The 17,314-nt window shown below is 39.2% G+C and overlaps 5 protein-coding genes across 13 annotated transcripts; 3 read left to right on the top strand and 2 right to left on the bottom strand.

Annotated features, from left to right (window-relative positions):
- The first annotated feature begins 41 nt into the window (after nucleotides 1-41).
- Nucleotides 42-3,532, top strand: AACT1 (Thiolase family protein). 4 transcript variants are annotated; one of them, XR_002445850.2, is made up of 10 exons: nucleotides 42-435; nucleotides 720-797; nucleotides 886-951; nucleotides 1,618-1,703; nucleotides 1,983-2,082; nucleotides 2,165-2,275; nucleotides 2,381-2,436; nucleotides 2,600-2,686; nucleotides 2,926-3,011; nucleotides 3,374-3,532. XR_002445850.2 is itself a non-coding variant. In XM_021438037.2 (10 exons), exons 1-9 carry the CDS (start codon nucleotides 289-291, stop codon nucleotides 3,013-3,015), a joined length of 807 nt encoding a protein of 268 aa, XP_021293712.1. In that variant the 5' UTR covers nucleotides 48-288; the 3' UTR covers nucleotides 3,016-3,037; nucleotides 3,374-3,532. The 4 variants fall into 4 exon arrangements, 3 of the variants coding, with proteins under 3 accessions (XP_021293714.1, XP_021293712.1, XP_021293711.1); XM_021438037.2 differs by having other exon boundaries at nucleotides 48-435; nucleotides 2,395-2,436; nucleotides 2,926-3,037; XM_021438036.2 differs by having other exon boundaries at nucleotides 49-435; nucleotides 2,395-2,436.
- Nucleotides 3,533-3,733: 201 nt separating this feature from the next.
- LOC110423712 (weak chloroplast movement under blue light protein (DUF827)) lies at nucleotides 3,734-6,479 on the top strand. 3 transcript variants are annotated; one of them, XM_021438029.2, is made up of 3 exons: nucleotides 3,734-4,012; nucleotides 4,471-4,739; nucleotides 4,883-6,479. In XM_021438029.2, the coding sequence occupies exons 2-3, from the start codon at nucleotides 4,554-4,556 to the stop codon at nucleotides 6,341-6,343; spliced, it is 1,647 nt and encodes a 548-aa protein (XP_021293704.1). In that variant the 5' UTR covers nucleotides 3,734-4,012; nucleotides 4,471-4,553; the 3' UTR covers nucleotides 6,344-6,479. The 3 variants fall into 3 exon arrangements, with proteins under 3 accessions (XP_021293704.1, XP_021293702.1, XP_021293705.1); XM_021438027.2 differs by having other exon boundaries at nucleotides 4,510-4,739; nucleotides 4,883-6,478; XM_021438030.2 differs by lacking the exon at nucleotides 3,734-4,012 and adding an exon at nucleotides 4,057-4,075 and having other exon boundaries at nucleotides 4,510-4,739.
- A 52-nt stretch (nucleotides 6,480-6,531) lies between these two features.
- On the bottom strand, nucleotides 6,532-10,550 carry LOC110423713 (Sec14p-like phosphatidylinositol transfer family protein). Of its 3 annotated transcripts, none has more exons than XM_021438032.2 (11): nucleotides 10,256-10,550; nucleotides 10,001-10,143; nucleotides 9,276-9,359; nucleotides 9,058-9,111; nucleotides 8,843-8,920; nucleotides 8,624-8,677; nucleotides 8,467-8,526; nucleotides 8,295-8,390; nucleotides 7,867-7,968; nucleotides 7,709-7,789; nucleotides 6,532-7,063 (listed from the first exon to the last, which is right to left on the bottom strand). In XM_021438032.2, the coding sequence occupies exons 1-11, from the start codon at nucleotides 10,308-10,310 to the stop codon at nucleotides 6,752-6,754; spliced, it is 1,119 nt and encodes a 372-aa protein (XP_021293707.1). In that variant the 5' UTR covers nucleotides 10,311-10,550; the 3' UTR covers nucleotides 6,532-6,751. The 3 variants fall into 3 exon arrangements, with proteins under 3 accessions (XP_021293707.1, XP_021293709.1, XP_021293710.1); XM_021438034.2 differs by having other exon boundaries at nucleotides 10,115-10,143; nucleotides 10,256-10,549; XM_021438035.2 differs by lacking the exons at nucleotides 10,001-10,143; nucleotides 10,256-10,550 and adding an exon at nucleotides 9,651-9,979.
- Nucleotides 10,551-12,361: 1,811 nt separating this feature from the next.
- On the top strand, nucleotides 12,362-14,277 carry LOC110423700 (Adenine nucleotide alpha hydrolases-like superfamily protein). 2 transcript variants are annotated; one of them, XM_021438006.2, is made up of 4 exons: nucleotides 12,362-12,817; nucleotides 13,279-13,397; nucleotides 13,506-13,621; nucleotides 13,701-14,277. In XM_021438006.2, exons 1-4 carry the CDS (start codon nucleotides 12,481-12,483, stop codon nucleotides 13,924-13,926), a joined length of 798 nt encoding a protein of 265 aa, XP_021293681.1. In that variant the 5' UTR covers nucleotides 12,362-12,480; the 3' UTR covers nucleotides 13,927-14,277. The 2 variants fall into 2 exon arrangements, with proteins under 2 accessions (XP_021293681.1, XP_021293680.1); XM_021438005.2 differs by having other exon boundaries at nucleotides 13,674-14,277.
- Nucleotides 14,278-14,486: 209 nt separating this feature from the next.
- On the bottom strand, nucleotides 14,487-17,308 carry D6PKL2 (D6 protein kinase like 2). Its single transcript, XM_021438003.2, has 2 exons — nucleotides 16,212-17,308; nucleotides 14,487-15,513 (listed from the first exon to the last, which is right to left on the bottom strand). Exons 1-2 carry the CDS (start codon nucleotides 17,174-17,176, stop codon nucleotides 14,634-14,636), a joined length of 1,845 nt encoding a protein of 614 aa, XP_021293678.1. The 5' UTR covers nucleotides 17,177-17,308; the 3' UTR covers nucleotides 14,487-14,633.
- Between the last annotated feature and the right edge of the window lie 6 nt (nucleotides 17,309-17,314).

Below are 17,314 nucleotides of genomic sequence, written 5' to 3'. Positions count from 1 at the left end.
AGATACAACCTAATTGATGACATTGAACTGAAATTGAAGACCTTGTACTCACCAGGGGCGTTAGGTGGCTAGTCGGTCAATTTTAGCTTGAAGAATTGTTTTTATGAAGATTCCCTGCATAGGAATAGTGTTGGTGCTTGGTTGGATAGATATCTGAGTAAACCTACATTTCCACCACAGAAAATCATTGGTTTGGTCAAAAAGACGGTTTTTGATTTGTTTGGTTGTCATTGCATTAAATGATCTCTATGTTGTTCTTATGGCATTGAAAGTTCTATCTCCAATTTTATGGGCAGAAAGGGATCTCATCTAGGACATGATACCATTATTGATGGCATGCTCAAAGATGGGTTATGGGATGTATACAATGACTTTGGAATGGGAGTATGTGCAGAAATATGTGCTGACCAACATATCATTACACGAGAAGAGCAGGTACTGTTTCTTCTCAATCCATATGTTTAACACTTCTGATTGTCTTTGGTATCTCTAAAGGTAGAGTTGATTATTGTTGTTTTTGTAACTTATATTATTCTCCTCATACAACGTTTTGGGGTCACGTCCCATTAATAAGTTGCTCCTTTAATGGTCTTTAAACTGTGTGTTAAGATATTTTTTAATGTGTTTTTATGTTTTGGTTGTGTTCTCATTAATATTGTTTAGTGTTTACTAATGCATGTTAATGTTCTCCCATATGCTATACCTGTCCTCTCTTGCAGGATTCTTATGCTATTCAAAGCTTTGAGCGTGGAATTGCTGCTCAAAACAATGGCCTCTTGGCTTGGGAAATAGTTCCAGTGTGGTTTCTGATATCACTCAAAAATTAGGGGAAAATCGATAGTTTATGGTATTTTGTAACATAAATTCCCATATTTGTACGTGCAGGTTGAAGTTTCGGGGAGAAGAGGGAAACCATCCACAATTATAGATAGGGATGAAGGTTTAGCAAAGGTATAAGAGAGGGTTGTACTTGGCATTTGATATTCCATTGAACACATGTTCTTTGCTGTGTTTTTAACCTTTGGTTGTCCTATCTAAATATCTAATCACATGGAAGGTTTTGGAACCCTATTTTTCATGGTAAGATGTTTTTGCAACTCACCCCCTTTCCAAGATAATATAATATAATATATATATGCTTGTATGTATGCATGCATGCATGTATGTTTGTAATATTGTCTCTTTATGTTTATAAAGTTGGCTTGAGCAAGTGCCATAAAAGATAATGGGGAAAACTAGGGACGATGTTGGCTTCATGTTTTACATTTTTGCATTTCCCTTGATTGGGAGGTCCATGCGTTACCCTTCATTCGATTCTAGACATTCCTTGTAACCAAACCCTTCTTCTTCTTCTCTCTAACTTGTCCTATCCAAATTACTACAAACTGTACTCATTGTGAAGAACAAGGTTCTGTAATAGCAATAGCATTTCCAGGTTGACTTAGTATATAAGACCCATCAAATTGATGGTTATCCATTATTTTGAATGCAACAGTCCAATTATAGCTGTTTTAGTCCCGAATAATACCTGATGTCCATGCTTAATCTGTGGTGGTCTAATACTGTAATACATGCTTTGGTGCTGATCTATTCTCTTTTTATCTCTGCCTTTTCTAGTTTGATGCTGCAAAATTGAGGAAGCTTAGACCAAGCTTTAAGGAAGATGGAGGATCTGTTACTGCTGGCAATGCTTCTAGCATTAGGTCTCTTCTTTCTGTCTCCTCCCATCCCTTTTTAATGTGTTCATATACTTGCAATGTATTAATGTGATTGCGATTGCATTCAGTCCCTATCTTCTTTGCAATAAAAAATTTGGTCTTGCAAATTGGAATGATATGCTATGAGTTTGAGCCATATCTTCTCACTTTTTCAGACCAAATATAAGTTTCGCTATGATAAAGTCGCTGTTGCATGTTTCTTTAATATATTGGTGATTAAGGGTATTCCTTACTAGTTATGGGCTGGTCTGTTATGTTGGGTAGTGATGGTGCAGCAGCGTTAGTGCTAGTAAGTGGCGAGAAGGCAATCAAGCTTGGTTTGCAAGTAGTTGCTAAGATCAGAGGATATGCTGATGCTGCTCAGGTACTGCAGATAATATTTGTTTGTGTTTCTTGGTTTTGGCTTATTTTTAGATAAGTAAAGCTGATGGAGCTTGTCTTGGCAGGCACCTGAATTGTTTACGACGGCTCCAGCCCTTGCCATACCAAAAGCTATTTCAGCTGCTGGTTTGGAGGCTTTTCAAATTGATTACTATGAAATAAATGAAGCTTTTTCAGTAAGAAAATAGGCTAATACGTTTTGATAGTGCTAGTATCAGAGTAATATTCTTTTTTTTTTTGTTTCAGAAAATCAAGTGGTTCATTATGAGTCCATGTTGTAGTTATTTTTTTGCAGGTTGTGGCTCTTGTCAATCAAAAACTGCTTGGCCTTAACCCTGTAAATCTTCAACCATCCTCTCAATTTTTAATCGAATAGTTCACTGATGATAATTGACTTTTTCTTTCAAGATTTCTTTAGCCTGGCTCATCATGCATTTTTAGCTTCTATATATGCATTTTATGATTTTTCAATGTCTTAGCTTGTGCTTTCTCGGATGCAGGAAAAGGTTAATGTTCATGGTGGAGCTGTATCGTTGGGACATCCATTAGGGTGTAGTGGAGCTCGTATATTAGTCGCATTGTTGGGGGTAATTCATAGGAGTTTATTTATGTTTCTGGCCATCCTAATTTCTTTCTAATGGTTTGAAATACATTTGAATACCCCACCCCTCTCTCTCTTTCTTCAAATAAGTTGAATGATGTACAGCTGCTGAGGCCCCTGTGCTCTCCCTCTCTCTCTCTCTCACACACGCACACATGCAACCCCACCTTCTCTCATCCCAGTAACAGGAATAGGTAGATGATGCATTGATGCTTTTCATTGCAGGTGCTGAGACAGAAGAATGGAAAGTTCGGGGTTGGTGGAATCTGCAATGGAGGAGGAGGAGCATCTGCCCTTGTTTTTGAGCTCATGTAAGCCATGCATATATATATATTTGGTAAGGTGTATGCCCGTTACACCTAATAACTTTCTTGTCCAATTAGAATTTTATTAACATTGTTCTTAATATCTTCCAGAGTTGTTACTATAGTTCTTGAGCTAAACCAAAGAAATTTCATAGCAGGTTTACACCAGATTATTAATAAATGTATTGTGGTTTAGTTCAATAATTTTAATTGGATTCTGCTCCATGGTATTTGACTGCTCCATGTCTTTTACTGGGTTCCTTAGCAAGAATCTGTAGACTGTTCTGACCTGTTAAATTTTCTAAATACAAGTCTTTGCTATGGTGTTAATGAGAAGTGCCATTGACGAAGACTCTTGCATTTTGCAGGCCGGTTACGAAGGTGGGACCGTCATCTTTATGAAACCAATACATGTACTGCTGAGAAATTTTGTGGTTGTTTGTTTTTTGTTTTTCAACTTTAAAAGAATATAAAGCAAGCTGTATCAAGTCTTATGGAAGTGGACAAGTGCTTCTTCTTTTCTGAAATGTTGATGTTTTATCAGATAAAGAAACAAAAAAGCAACTGAACCGTGCTAATTCCGAAAGAATATAGTAGTATGTAATGTGACGTCCGGTTAGGGAAGAAATGTTGTTTGGGCTGGGGATAATGTGGGTGAGGCCCGCTGCCGCAGTAGAAACAGTCAAACGTTACTCATTTCCTTTCGTTTTTTGGAGAAAAATCGTTGGCCATTTCATTTCGAGACTTTCCACCAACAACCCCAACAGAAACTTTGTATATTGTAATTTGTGTGTGAGGCTGAGCGCCGAGGGCTGAGGGTGGTGGCATTTTCCTCAAATTTAATATTAAGGTTAACCGTTGAAATGCCGCAAACAATGGTGGCTCTCCCTCCAAAAATAGTACAGGAACGGCACCTCTCAAGAACAGACTAAGACTAGACCAGGACCCGCACCTCGTCAACTTCAAACTTCGAGGCTTCCTTTTCCTTTCACCAATTTGTTTGTCTAGTAAGTAACTTCATTTACGTCTCACAACCTCAGTTTCTGCTTCCTCCAACGTATCCGCATCAGGTTTCTTTTGCAAATCATTTTCATTGCCACGAACAATGCCATCTTCATTATTAAGCCACCTGACTTGTTTATTCAATTGTTCTTTCTTTCTTTCTTTAAAAAAAAAAGAAAAGAAATGGGATGTAGGTACTATTTCAAATTCAACTGATATCATCTACATTAATGCATGCATCTGCGATCTCCCAGTTGAAAAAAAAGGTTTCCTTTTTGATATTATAGTTCATATTGCAGAAGCAGAAGCGAGAGAATACATGGTTCATATTTGGATTTGCTTTTATGATATCATTATCATGTGCATTAATTACTCTAATGGTGGCTCAGGGCTTTGCAATGTATCTGAATTCAAGAGTTCTCTCATTCTTGTTGTTTTCCATACGATGAGCTGTACAATGCAGGAGGATAATGATCATGGCAATCCAACTGCTCTTGCGCAGGTCAGCTTTCGAGGAAACTCATTGACCAATTAGCAAAGACAAAAATGGTGAATATCCGCCGCGTAAACAGCGAACGCCTTCCCAAGTCCTTAGGTTCACCAAGGGCAGAGGTAGGAGAGATTGATACCAGGGCGCCGTTCCAATCTGTCAAAGCTGCTGTTAGTCTATTTGGGGAAGTAGCTGTTTCCAGGGAGAGACGCACTCCCAGAAAATCAAGACTTTCTGCAGAGGTAGGTAACCCACTACCCACGTCTGATCAATACTTTTCCATCTAAATGGCCGGCCGGTTAATATATACCTATATATAGCATGTCGAAGCAGAAGCTATGTATATAATTGCATGCCGTCGTAATCTGCTTATGTTGTTTGCCAGAATGTGATAGACAAGGAGACGCAGCTTCTCTTGGCGCAGAAAGAAATTACCAATATAAAGCAAAAGCTGGAGTGTGACGAAAGCACAAAGGCCAAGGCAGATTTTGATCTTGAAAGCGCAAAGAGAACATTGCAGGATTTGACCAGCAAACTTGAAACAATAACCCAGTCCAAGCAATCCGCAATTGAAGCTACAGAGGCAGTGAAGGAGCAAGCCAGGCAACTTGAACTGCAAAAATCAAAGAACCATCAAGAAAGCAATGCACGTAAAATGGAACTGGATTATGCGAGGGAGCAATATATGGCCGTTGCCACGGAGCTTGATGCCGCAAAGCAAGAGCTCAATGAAATCAGGCAAGATTTTGATGCAGCCTTGGAAGCAAAGTTGGCCGCATTCCAACAGGCGGCAGAAGCACAGCGTCGCTCTAAAATGCATGCTGAAAGGGTTAGTGAGCTTTCGAAAGAAATCTCGGGCATGAAGGAGGCAATTCAACAAGTAAAGTTTGCCACCCAACAGGTGTACCAAGAACGGGCAAACATCGCGGAAGAGAAAGATGCCCTACAAAAATCTTACAAGAGCGCCAAGGAGGAAACGGAAAACAAATTGGTATCCTCGAGGAAAGGATATGATCCTGAGCTGACGAAATATCTGGAGGAGAAGCTCATGGAAACAACAGCGGAGGTCGAAGCATTGCAAGAAGAGATGAGAAAAACCCATGCTTTAGAAATGGATTCTGTGAGAGTTATAACTAGTGAGCTTAATGAAGCTACGACAACACTGCAACAAGTAGCGGATGAAGAATGCTCTCTTCGGAATTTAGTGAGCTCCCTTAGGCTGGAATTGGAAGAGGTGAAGAGCGAACGACAAGCTGAAATGGACAAAGAAGCAAAAGCTGTTGCCGAACAAAATGAGTTAAGGGAGCACAATTTCAGACTCCAACAGCTGTCATCAGAAATTGAAAATGCAAGGAGAGAAGAAGAAGAGATGAAGAAAAGTACTGAAGAGCTGAAAATAGAAGCTGAAACCGCAAAAGTAGCGGCAGAGGAGGCACAGCAAAAGCTAGAACGTGCTTTGGAGCAGGCTGAAGAAGCAAAAGCAGCACAGCAAAAGGCTGTTGATGAAGTGCATGTTTTGTCTGCAAAAGAGATCACTGGTAACACGGAATCCAGTGGCAAGATTATAATCTCCATGGAGGAATTTGAATCTTTGAATAGGAAAGTGGTCGAATCTGGGGATATGGCAGAGAGGCAAATAGCTGACGCAATGGCTGAGCTGGAAGCAATTAATGCCAGAAAAAGTGAGACAGAAAAAAGGTTGGAAGCAAGTTTGAAAGCAATGGAGGAAATCAAGGCTGCGACAGAACTGGCTGAGAAGTCAGCGACGATGGCAGAGGCGGCACAGGGCGTGATTGAGGGTGAGCTTAAACGACGGCGTCAACAAGAACAAATGGTTGCACCTTAAAGCCTAGCTTAAGCTGCTGCACCCTAAACAATCTGTTTCCCCTCACACTGTCCTCCCTTGGTTGGAACAAATTAAACAAAACAAAAGATGCCAATTAACTATCCAGCAATTTGGGTTTGCGTATGCATTTGCCTCTTTAGTTCTATTATATCTTATAAATGACAATAATCTATCAATTAAAGCAATAATTTGAGCAAGGCTGAAATAGATTTTTCTGTTCGAGTCATCTTTGACTAAAAACCGTGAAATTAAATAATACAATAGTATTCCTAACACCACATACATCGTACTAACTTTTTTCCTCACAGACTCACCTAAAGATGATGTGAGCTGCTGCTCTTACTTTCAATTATATCCTATTACCGGAATGGTAGAATTAAACCACATCCTGATTGGGAATCAAAAGTCTCAATCATCATTGATTTTGATGCCACTAATCGACCGGGACAACCCATTCCCATTCTCAAACTTGGGCAACTCAGACTCTAGTGTTTTAGCAATCTCTGTTCCCTCTGCAGCGGGCTCAGGCAGATCCACATGAAAAGATCCCTGTTTGATGGGTTGAGCGGGTTCAGTGACCAAGGACTGCTGCTTTATGTAGTTGTAGAGCTGTTGATGGAAAGCATGATCCAACGAAAAGCAGTTTTCATTTTCTGAATGGCGAGATGACCCAGACCCTTCTTTTCTACAGAAATGTGGCAGTGATGCGAAATCCATAATCTATAAATAGAATATACAGCCAACAGAATTAGTATTTTCTTTTAAGCAGAAAAAATGGTTCTGGAATTACATTTCCCCTGATGATTCACTATGTAGTTGAACGGATCCGAGCAAAAATAAGGGAATTAATTATATATCATTTGACTTCTCAAGTGCCTGATTTACTAGTGAAGCAGTGGAACAGCAAGATGATGAGAGAGAAGAACCGAAAAGAAAAAAGGGATACATGCTGTTCGTGTATGTTAGCTCCGCAATCCAGCTATAATGATGACTATTGAATCTGACAGTTAAAACACATTGCTTTCTTCACAGACTATGCTGGGAACCCCATTGTCACAAACAAAACGAAAGGGGAACAAAAGAACTACAGAAATTGCATCCCTATTTGAAATTTCAGTACAGTAGAAGAAAAGAAAAGTGAGAACGGTATAAGGCTCAGAGAGTTGATAGAAAAAAGTTAAAAAAAACATCTTCCGGGTCCAGCACCACCTCAGCCCGCTCTGCTATGGCAGAGAGAGAGGGATAGACAGGTAAAGGAATGATGAATATTTTGAGTATCTCCAAAGTATCCAAACACAAAAATGGGCAGGTTTTAGAATACCCATGTTGTTCAATATTTGAAGGAATCATGAGACAACACCTTACCTTCAACAGCTCATCTCGCCCACAACCTGGCAACACTTGAATTTTTTTCCTTGTCCTCTCTTGTAAAAGGGGCTTGACAACCTGCTCAGAACTCAAAGGTTACATCAATCCATGTCAAAACCATTTACTGGAAAAAAGGATAACCATTCGAAGCTTACCTTCCAACAAGCAGAGAAAATATATGGAGCATTTACAATATAATATGTATTTGTCTTCTCCGGGTAGTTCAAGTCATCGATAGTCGAGATGATTGTCAATAACTGTGTTAAAACAACAAATAAAATCATCATACCGATGCATGAGGCATACAGTCAAATCAAATATTTAAAAGTTTGGATGGTTGAATCTTCACAATTGCAAATAGTCAGTTTAACATTGAGTTTTTCTTCTTTTTGCTATGTTAAGCCTTTTTCAGAAGCTTAGTTCTCAGCCTTTAAGGATTCAAATGTTGAATCTTTCAAGGTTCTTTACCAAAATTATCAGTGTCAGAAATTAAAAATAAGATAATTACATATGCATATAGGTTGCAAATCTGCTACCCAAGTACAAGTAGAACAAAATATGGCAGCTAAAGTTGAGGCAATACCTTTATTTGGCTCAGTGCTGAAAGCTTCAGGCCAGTCATATCTAATACTTTTATACAGGTGGTTATGGGTCGCCCATGTTTCTTTGATGCAGAAGGCTAAAACAGTGTATAAATGTCAAACAAATAACCAGAAAAGGCTAGAAATAAAAAACTTCCAAACTCTATTACTCACCAGAATTACACAATCTCGATATTCATTGATTTGAATATGTGACTGCACATAGTAGTGAACCTATAATTAAAATAAAAGAAGCAAAAAAATACCACACATTAGTTGTCTTTCTGATCAATGATCGAATACTTGTGATGCACACTACCATAAAACTTACAGATGCTTTATCAAATGTGCTAAGTCCCACACCAATAGCAACGACCGGGAGCCCCTGGAGATGGAAAATTAAAAATTAAATAGCATACCAGATAGGATATGTGATTCCCATCATAAATTCATTATAATCAAGTGTCTTTGTGTCCGCATGAAGCACAACATAGCATGATTGAAAATGTAAACCCAATAAACCAGATTAAATTTGAAAAATTATGAGCACCTCTCTTGAGTAGCCAGACATTCCTATGAGCTGTGAATCACGCACTGCTCTGTAAAGTTCGGCAGGAACTATGGGTTTCTGTAGAAAAGATTTACATTGAATAAAAATAAAAATACAGTTCGCTGACTCAAAGCATAGACGAGCATCAACCTAGTAGTTTACTTGGAAAAGCAACCAGTTGCCCGGATGGAACTACTGAGAATACACAAACTTACTGTTAATATATTGTCAATGTCATTCTGCACCCTCCACAGCAAGCTGTCCACCAACTGAAACATGATACAGTAATCAATTCCATCATACCAAGATGACATTGTTATCAACTTCCACAACCAAAACAACAGTTTTTTTTTTCTTTTTTTATTGCTTTTCAAACCCAAGAGGAATTCCATCATACACATGATTTGGGCTCATCTAACTCCAATTAACTAACCATTTTATGAGCTTTGGCAACACTCCACTCTCTTGCTTTTAGAAAGCGCACCAATGTTTCAGCTCGATAGCCTTGATGAACATTCTGCGTATTGGGAAACAATTACTACAAACAAGTGCAAAACTTGTTGCAGAATAATCATCCAAAACATCCAGTGAAGCTATAATGAAACATCTCGTTCCCTACAGCCTTTTGTAAGCTGCCCTCAAATATAAAATGGCTTAGTTATGCATAAACTTATCAAGCATCCTACGAAGTTCCTTAGTTGCATCAAAGTAGAGAACTTTCAATGGCAATATATTCTTGATTACCTCACAGCATCAATACCCTTTTGAGGCAAAAGAATTCTCTTGTAATTTAGATTCATCATCTAACCTGCCTAGCTTCCTACTTCTGATGAAACGCTATTGATAGGATACTTGATGCAGTTACATTTGATGGGACAATGGAATTCAGAAAAAGAAGAGCCAAGACCCCAATTACTGGTAACAGTAAAACAAGAGGAGGAGAGATGAAGCATTTGTTGAAAAAGTTAGGATCAGAGTCCCCATTAAGCTCACATTGCAACTTAAAAAAAAGATGCATGTAAGAAAGCAAAGGACATAGAGCAGGGAGATAGCATAGCAATTAGATTAAGCAAAAGAGCAGATCAGCTGTAGGCAGTAATACATATCTATGTACAGCCACTAATGATGAGAAAACACAGACAGAATTCACGCGTTTACCTGGAAAGGAGAAGATTTTAGCCAAAAAAGAAAGATAGCTGAGCACATTTGACTGGCGTTGAATAACATATGATATGAGAGATCAGAGGGGAAGGGAAAAAGTGAAATGCGTACCTCAAATGTCTTCTTGAGAGGCTCATCAACTGCCATAAAAGCAGCTATAATCAGAAATTTTTGTATCGCTTAGCTTAGCTTTCCCAGGATGAAGAAAAAGATAGTAAATCAAAATCAGAAAATTGGAAAAAGAGAAGAGACCTCGATCCATTAATGCCTGCAACTGAACGATCGCTTCCTGAGAAACGATCCCCATCTCTCGATTGCCCACAATGTCGTCGATTTGTTGTTTCCTTGAATTATTATTATCCTATGGAAGCCGGTTGTTCTAAATTGTACTACTAGTATATTATTGTCAATTAATACTGTGATTATTGATTGTATTTGTTGGTAGACAGACCCAAAAAACAAAGAGAAAATGCAAATATTAGTAATAGTACCACTACGAGTTGATTAGTCTCTGGCAATGTTGACAAATAAAGGTGAGGAGGAAGTAAGAAGGAATCAACCAAAGATTAGACCCAAGTTATAATTATCAGAAGAAGAGTCAAGAAAGGACGTCGGGCCTCCCGTAAACACCTCCAAGGCCCACCTACACCTACTACAATTCTACCACAGCCCGTTCTCTTATGAATAAAATTATTACCTAATTACGTCTACTGCTTATTAGTTTGGTTGTGCCAACCGACTCTGCACTGCCTGTGACTACTACTAAAGCAGAACCTCTAGCGGACGCTTCAATCACCTTTCAAGCACTTGCCCGCTTTACTTTTCCTTTTCCAGTTTCATCAGTCTTATTACCAATATCACCATTGTTTCTGTTGGAGATTAAGGTTATATATTTCATTGTAGGCTTGCTGTTGGTGCTCTGGGACTCACTCACTGCTGCCTGCTTTCTCCTAAGTATTATAAGATTAAGTCCTATCGATGAGACAATGAGTTTTATTACCAGTAGTCATTTCTTTTCTTAAAGTTAAAGATAAGTAAGTAGCATTACATCACCACTTGTTTGTTTTTCCAAATTTTAACGTTGTTTTCCTCTTTTAGTACTACTTTTTTTTTTTTATCAACTCTCCTTTTTCTTGTTGGATGGATGCCTTGGAAGTTAGATCCATGTCCTTTCCTTTTCTTTTTGGAGGAGAAGGAGATGTTGCATTTTGTGTTGGTTCATGGATGGGTTCTAAAGTGTGGGTGGCTTGCCCTTAACGACATGTCAAGGCATCGACCGTAAATACGATTCTATCATCATCATCTAAAGGAAAAGAACATGGGAATATTGTTTTCACTTTTCACCAAAAAGAGAAAGAAGAAGAAGAAGATGGAATGCCCTGTCAACCCCCACTTATCAAGTATTATTATATATGGTCATCTGTTACTGTCACAATTGCTTTAGAGACCATGCATTATGCAAAGTGAATATCCAAAGACCAAGAAGGACGTTCTAGGATATCCCCGTACCCGTATGTTTCTTCTCTCGCTATCACTGAACTGATTCTAATTTCAAAAGCAGGCCCAAGTCCACCCCCTGGACGTAAGATGAGTACCACAGACCTCAAAAACATATATATGCCATTCAAGTGCAAATGCAGTACGGGCCTGGATGTAGGATGAGTAAACACTCCATGGAACAATGTCTTGCTTGGGAGAATAGGCCTGGTGGTTAGTCAAATTTTGCGGAGGCTAATCAACAGGATTCGAGAAAAAATTATAAAGTATTGGTGGGGTGATTGATTCCCTGGGGCATTTGCGGATATCCTTGTAAGGTTTGTATCATCGAATGCTGACTAGTATTACATTTTCAGCACGAAATGTGAATGCGTGATGCTATTTGACTATATGTATAAAATTGCATTATTCCATAGACCTGACATTGTTTTCCTTTAATTTTTGTAAGTTAGAATATCCTCATCATAGCATCCAATAATTACTTGTAAGAGAGAGAGAACACTAATTAATATATTGTAAGCACGAGTATGAATTGACCAAAAGTGTTTGTAGACAATATTCTAACCCAAGATATTTGTTTATTAGTACAATTATATATTGTATGGTATTGCTATACATATGCATATCAAATAAAAGTGCATTTTTTTTTTCAAATACTAGCAATTTAAAACAAAGAGTGACAGCAGCTTAGAAATATTGATTGATTGATAACCTAGAAATGGGAAAAGTCAAAGCAGAATTAGAAGAAATTAAATTAACCCCGCAGGCCTGGGGCCGGGGCCGGGGCCAGGGCCCAGGGCATTTGATATTTCAAAGAGTTCGGGGGGTTAGAACTAGCTAGTTATAAGCTTTGGTCCTTATTCTTGCTTCCCTGGACGTTTCTGCTCTCTACAAGCTACTTCCATCAAGGCATCGGGTCAAATTAGCTATAGAGAGCCTCTCCGAGTCTTCCCGATCGATCCCTTTCATATTTTCTCCAGATGTCGACACCCTGGACGGAAACCAGCGTCGCTGTCGCTCAAACTTACCGGTTCTCGACCAGTGTAAGCGAGATAGAGGAAGAAGAAGATGGAAATTTTTCAAGTGAATTGTTTGAGATAAACCATGGGGAGGGTTTGGCGTCGATCAAAGAAGAAGATGCGAGCAGCTTGTTTTCTTTTGATGTTAACAACGCAGAGGATATTGTATACGTAGCGGTGGGGAAGAGCGAGTCAAGCATAGGTGCCCTGTCTTGGACGCTGTCCCATTTTGTCAATACATCCAGCGTCCTCTATCTCATACATGTGTTTCCGGAGATTCACCACATTCCTTCTCCATGTATGTAAGCAAAGCTCTCACTGGATCTCAGGCACCCTCACATCTTCTTTTTTCTTTCTTTTCTTAGTCTTCAAATCAGATAAATTTCTTTCTTTTCAGCTGGGATGGACAAACTATAGTATACACCTACTCATGGTGATGTTACTTAATCTTGTACATCATCTTTTTCTTCTACTTTCGTGCTATATATCTATTTAGTTTAGCAAACGAAAAGTGATAGGTGAAGGACTGATGAAATTTATGAGTTAATAATCTGAGCCAAAAATTGTACTGATGGTGATTGGTTTGGTCAAGCTGCTCTTCAGCATCATCCATAACAAAACATGTAGTTGTAGTTGCATTGAGGATGGCAAATTAAGCTGCCCTTCTGCAAAGAATTAGTGACTAATTGTAAATGATTTATTCATAAAAAGAAAAGGAAAATAAAAGCAATGAGCCATGCCTGTCTGTTTTGATCATAGTGGGAATGCTGCCAAAGAGCAAAGTAAGTCCATCACAAGTGGAGAACTATATGGCGCAAGAAAGAGGGAAGAGGAGAGAACTCCTTCAAAAATTTCTTAATATCTGCTCCGCTTCCAAGGTACGAAACAAGGACATATACATATATGTATTATCTCGTCTTTACATTAAACGAAGTCGATCCTTTTCTGTTGAAAACTAATGAACAAAGTATATGACTGATAAACAGGTGACAGTGGATACCATGCTTATTGAAAGTGATATGGTTGCAAAAGCCATACTGGATCTAATTCCTATTCTAAACATCAGAAAGCTAGTGGTTGGAACCAGCAATTGCAGTCCGAGGTATATCATTACGGTTAAATAAGAAGAATGCATTGCTTAGCACCTTTATCAGTAATATTTTATTTCTTTGGATGGGTAGGAAACTGAAGTCAAGGAGGGGCATCGGGATAGCTGATCAGATATTCCAGAATGCACCAGATACTTGCGAGGTTAAGGTGGTATGTGAAGGAAAAGAGGTAATAACCAGCCAAATGATTGCATCGCCTTCTGCATCAGCTGGCAACGAAGCCTACTTCAAGGCCTTGCAGAAAGCTGATCACAACAGTGATTCTTTTTCGTGCATGTGTTTCAGACCCAAATTCTAGACTGCTGCAGAGTGCATTATGATATGGCGACTGAAGATCTGTTCGATCCACGCTCACCACATTACTATGCATGGCACCCTGCTGCAAACAGGGTACCGTTCCTATTGAGTTTTATTTCGACCCTGCAAACAGGGTTCTATTCCTTTTGAGTCTTATCTGTCTAGCAGATAATATATGACGTTGATGCGCCTTTAGAGTAGTGGTGCATTACATATATAAATGCTAGCGTACAATACTTTCAGTGGTTACAATGACTGGATAGAAAATGGGAAGCAGCAAGTTGATATTCAGAATTACAATATCAGGCACCGCAGTCTTGAACGTGTGCTTTAAGTTTGGATCTACAGCAGCTAAGAACCTTCTAAAAGAGAAAACGTATTTACATAAGGAATAATTTTGTCTGCGAGCTTTGGAAATCATATCTGCATTGCTCTACAATCTATATCCATCCATGTTTCCAGTGCTCTAGGTCTGGGGCGGGAGAAGCCCCCTCATTGAAGCGCATGGTAAAAAGGTGTGGTCCATGAATAATTAAGGAATACAGACTTAAAATGTTTAAATAGGCAGCAACAACAAACATACATTTTCTCATCATATCCATCAACAAGAAAACTTTATCCTCATCACCACCAACCCCTGAGATGTTCATTATATTTCTTCCCGCTAAACAGAAACAAACTGCGCATCGCAATTAATACCAACTATTGCTAAAAGAAATCAAACTCCAGATAATTGTCAGAACCTTTCTGATCATAAGCAGCTGCAACATTGGCTGCAACCTTTTCACTTGTTGATGCTGGTGGAGCTGGTATACGTTCAAGCTCAACTGGCTTTGGAATCTCAGGTGGGGTAGCACATCGAATCAATGCCCAATTCACACCTTCAAAGAAGGGATGTTGTTTAATCTCAGTTGCCCCTCGTTTATATGCCAATCTATGTTGTGGTTCCTTTACAAGCAGCCCCCTTATGAGGTCTCTTGCTGCAAAACTGACAACTGGTGATTCTGGAAACCGAAGAGGCTGTCCTACGACATTAAACAACGTCGCCCGGTTCCCAGATCCCTTAAAAGGAGTCTTACCATACAAGAGTTCATAGAGGAAGATTCCAAAAGTCCACCAATCAACAGCACTTCCATGACCCTCACCCTTGATGATCTCAGGTGCCAAGTATTCATGGGTCCCAACAAATGACATTGAACGGGCATCAGTTGGCTCTGCTATGAGCTCAGGTAACGGGCTGACCTGGTTTCCAATTTCATTTTTGGGCTTGCGGTCTTTCTTGGACTTGCTAGAAAAGAGACGGGGAGAAAAGCAAGTTGTTGGAGCAACGCAGGACGGCTGAATGCAGGAAGGTTCAATGCAAGCAGGCTGGACGCAGTAAACAGGGTTCTTTCTTAATGGCTCTGATTCAAGAGAAGATGTCTTGACAAGAGTTGGGCTGACAGCGCAACGAAGGGAAAGATCAAAATCAGAGAGCATTATATGACCATCTTCTCTCACAAGAACATTTTCTGGCTTAAGGTCACGATAGATGATACCAAGCATATGGAGATATTCCAATGCTAGCAAGACCTCTGCTACATAAAATCTGTAAATAAGAATCAAAGTCAAAATTACTATAAAGTTTATAGAAATAGATACAAATTTCAAACACATGGCATCGTGTTTCTGTTCATAAATGCAATTATAGCAAAAAGGTAAAAAAAAGAACTTGTGTTGGACTGAACTTCCATAAAATCAATGCCTTTCAAAGGGATTCACATTAGGTATAATATCAGCATACAAGATTTGAAGGGCGAAATTAAAGTTTTAAACTTGCATATCAAAATCTACTAGCAACTTGCCATAGTAGACGTTAAGGACTTGCTTAGCTGTTCTCAGAGACAAAAAGTAGAGTAGGTCAGAGCACTGAAAGAACAAATTTTCTAGCACATGGATATTGGAGAGGAAGCAAATTAACCCTATGGTTCTAACTGACTCGGCACACCATACAGCATTAAGCTAATGTTTTGATATCTATCATGCTGAAGTCTAGACATAGGCAGTTTGGTCATGTTGACCTTTATTGTAACTTTGAGCTACAACTTTAATCCATAAATAGTAATTTAGAACTTCATTCAACACTAAGCTGACCACCTAAAACCCCCTATCACAGTTCAAGCAACTGTGCAACTAGAATTGAAAGCAAAGCTCATAATTGATAATTCAAAAGGAAGAGAACAAGAAAAAACCATGCACATCGTAGTGAAGAACATGAAATATCATTTCAAAGTTTACTTATCATACTTTACTGCCTGCTCTGGAAAATGTTTCCCTGGCTGCTTCTGCCTAAGGGTGTGCAAATCTCCACCAGGGCAGAACTCCATTACCAAACAGGAGAACTTCTCCGTCTCAAAGTGGGTGTAAAGTGTAGGAAGGAAAGGATGGTCAAGAGATTGCAGTATCTCTCTTTCCGTTTGAGCCCGAAGCAGCTTTTTACGACTTGCTAAAGATGCTTTGTCCATAACCTTCATTGCAAAATAACACTTAGTTCCACTCAATTCTGACAGATAGACACTCCCAATGTCCCCACAACCCAACCTCTTTAGCAGTCTAAAACGGCTCAAACCTAGAACCCCATCTCTTGCCCTGACAGCCTGGATAGCTTCCCATCTCAAGTCATTCGCTTTGTGAGGCTTATTGACACTGCTACTAAAGCTGCTGCATGTGCTTTCATCACTCACATCACTGCTTGTGCTGCCTCTGCACATGCTGCTCTTGCCACTCTCAACATAATCAAGACGATCACTAATCTTGGCACTTCCACTAGTTTTGGCAAGACTATTGGTCCCATCGCTAACTTTGGCAGATACTGAGCTGTTTTTAACACTTCCGTACTCGGATGTTTTCTTCTCTTGGTCAACAGAAACAGAAGGTGAATCTCTAGTCTCATTAATGGAAGAATCTACTTCTTTTGATGCTTGTTCAACACACGGTGATGATGTGCTTGATTCAAACTTAGTAGTCAAAGATTCAACAGAACCATTTTGATTTAAAATTGGTGACCTTTTATTTTCATAAATCTCTGCCACAACTTTCTTTGGTGCAGTTTCTACCAATTTGAGGAGGTGTTCGGGAGTAACCAGCTCAGATTTGTTTGTCTTGGAAACCTTCGAGGGTAAAGGCTTTGGCTCATCTGCTTCTACACTTTGTACACTACTTGTCTTCAGCTGTTGTTTAGGAGAAATTCTAGCACCAGATTTTGAGGCCATTGGGGGAGAGGAAGAATTTCAAATACACATCAAATATCATAAATCCATTGTTTCAGCAATTACTACTAATAGCACCATATCTCCATCAGAAGCTCAACATAGCTTGCCCTCTAACTCCACCAACGGCAACGATTATTC

Source organism: Theobroma umbraticum, unplaced genomic scaffold (assembly GCF_002168275.2).
Source record: "Theobroma umbraticum cultivar Fairchild unplaced genomic scaffold, ASM216827v3 scaffold_204.0, whole genome shotgun sequence".
NCBI classification, from domain to species: Eukaryota; Viridiplantae; Streptophyta; class Magnoliopsida; order Malvales; family Malvaceae; genus Theobroma; species Theobroma umbraticum.
The sequence above is the reverse complement of the archived record's forward strand: the minus strand, read 5'-3'. Positions and strand labels throughout refer to the sequence as shown.

Coding starts and splice junctions, on each gene's coding strand:
- AACT1 (XM_021438036.2), top strand. CDS start 289: ATGGGCAGAAAGGGATCTCATCTAGGACATGATACCATTATTGATGGC. Junction 2,276..2,394: donor AAATAAATGAAGCTTTTTCA/GTAAGAAAATAG, acceptor ATTTTTTTGCAG/GTTGTGGCTCTTGTCAATCA. Junction 2,687..2,925: donor TATTAGTCGCATTGTTGGGG/GTAATTCATAGG, acceptor TTTTCATTGCAG/GTGCTGAGACAGAAGAATGG.
- LOC110423712 (XM_021438029.2), top strand. CDS start 4,554: ATGGTGAATATCCGCCGCGTAAACAGCGAACGCCTTCCCAAGTCCTTA. Junction 4,740..4,882: donor AATCAAGACTTTCTGCAGAG/GTAGGTAACCCA, acceptor GTTGTTTGCCAG/AATGTGATAGACAAGGAGAC.
- LOC110423713 (XM_021438032.2), bottom strand. CDS start 10,310: ATGGGGATCGTTTCTCAGGAAGCGATCGTTCAGTTGCAGGCATTAATG. Junction 9,112..9,275: donor TTGCCAAAGCTCATAAAATG/GTTAGTTAATTG, acceptor ATCATGTTTCAG/TTGGTGGACAGCTTGCTGTG. Junction 8,527..8,623: donor GCACATTTGATAAAGCATCT/GTAAGTTTTATG, acceptor TTTTAATTATAG/GTTCACTACTATGTGCAGTC.
- LOC110423700 (XM_021438005.2), top strand. CDS start 12,481: ATGTCGACACCCTGGACGGAAACCAGCGTCGCTGTCGCTCAAACTTAC. Junction 13,398..13,505: donor ATATCTGCTCCGCTTCCAAG/GTACGAAACAAG, acceptor ACTGATAAACAG/GTGACAGTGGATACCATGCT. Junction 13,622..13,673: donor ACCAGCAATTGCAGTCCGAG/GTATATCATTAC, acceptor CACCTTTATCAG/TAATATTTTATTTCTTTGGA.
- D6PKL2 (XM_021438003.2), bottom strand. CDS start 17,176: ATGGCCTCAAAATCTGGTGCTAGAATTTCTCCTAAACAACAGCTGAAG. Junction 15,514..16,211: donor TTTCCAGAGCAGGCAGTAAA/GTATGATAAGTA, acceptor TCTTATTTACAG/ATTTTATGTAGCAGAGGTCT.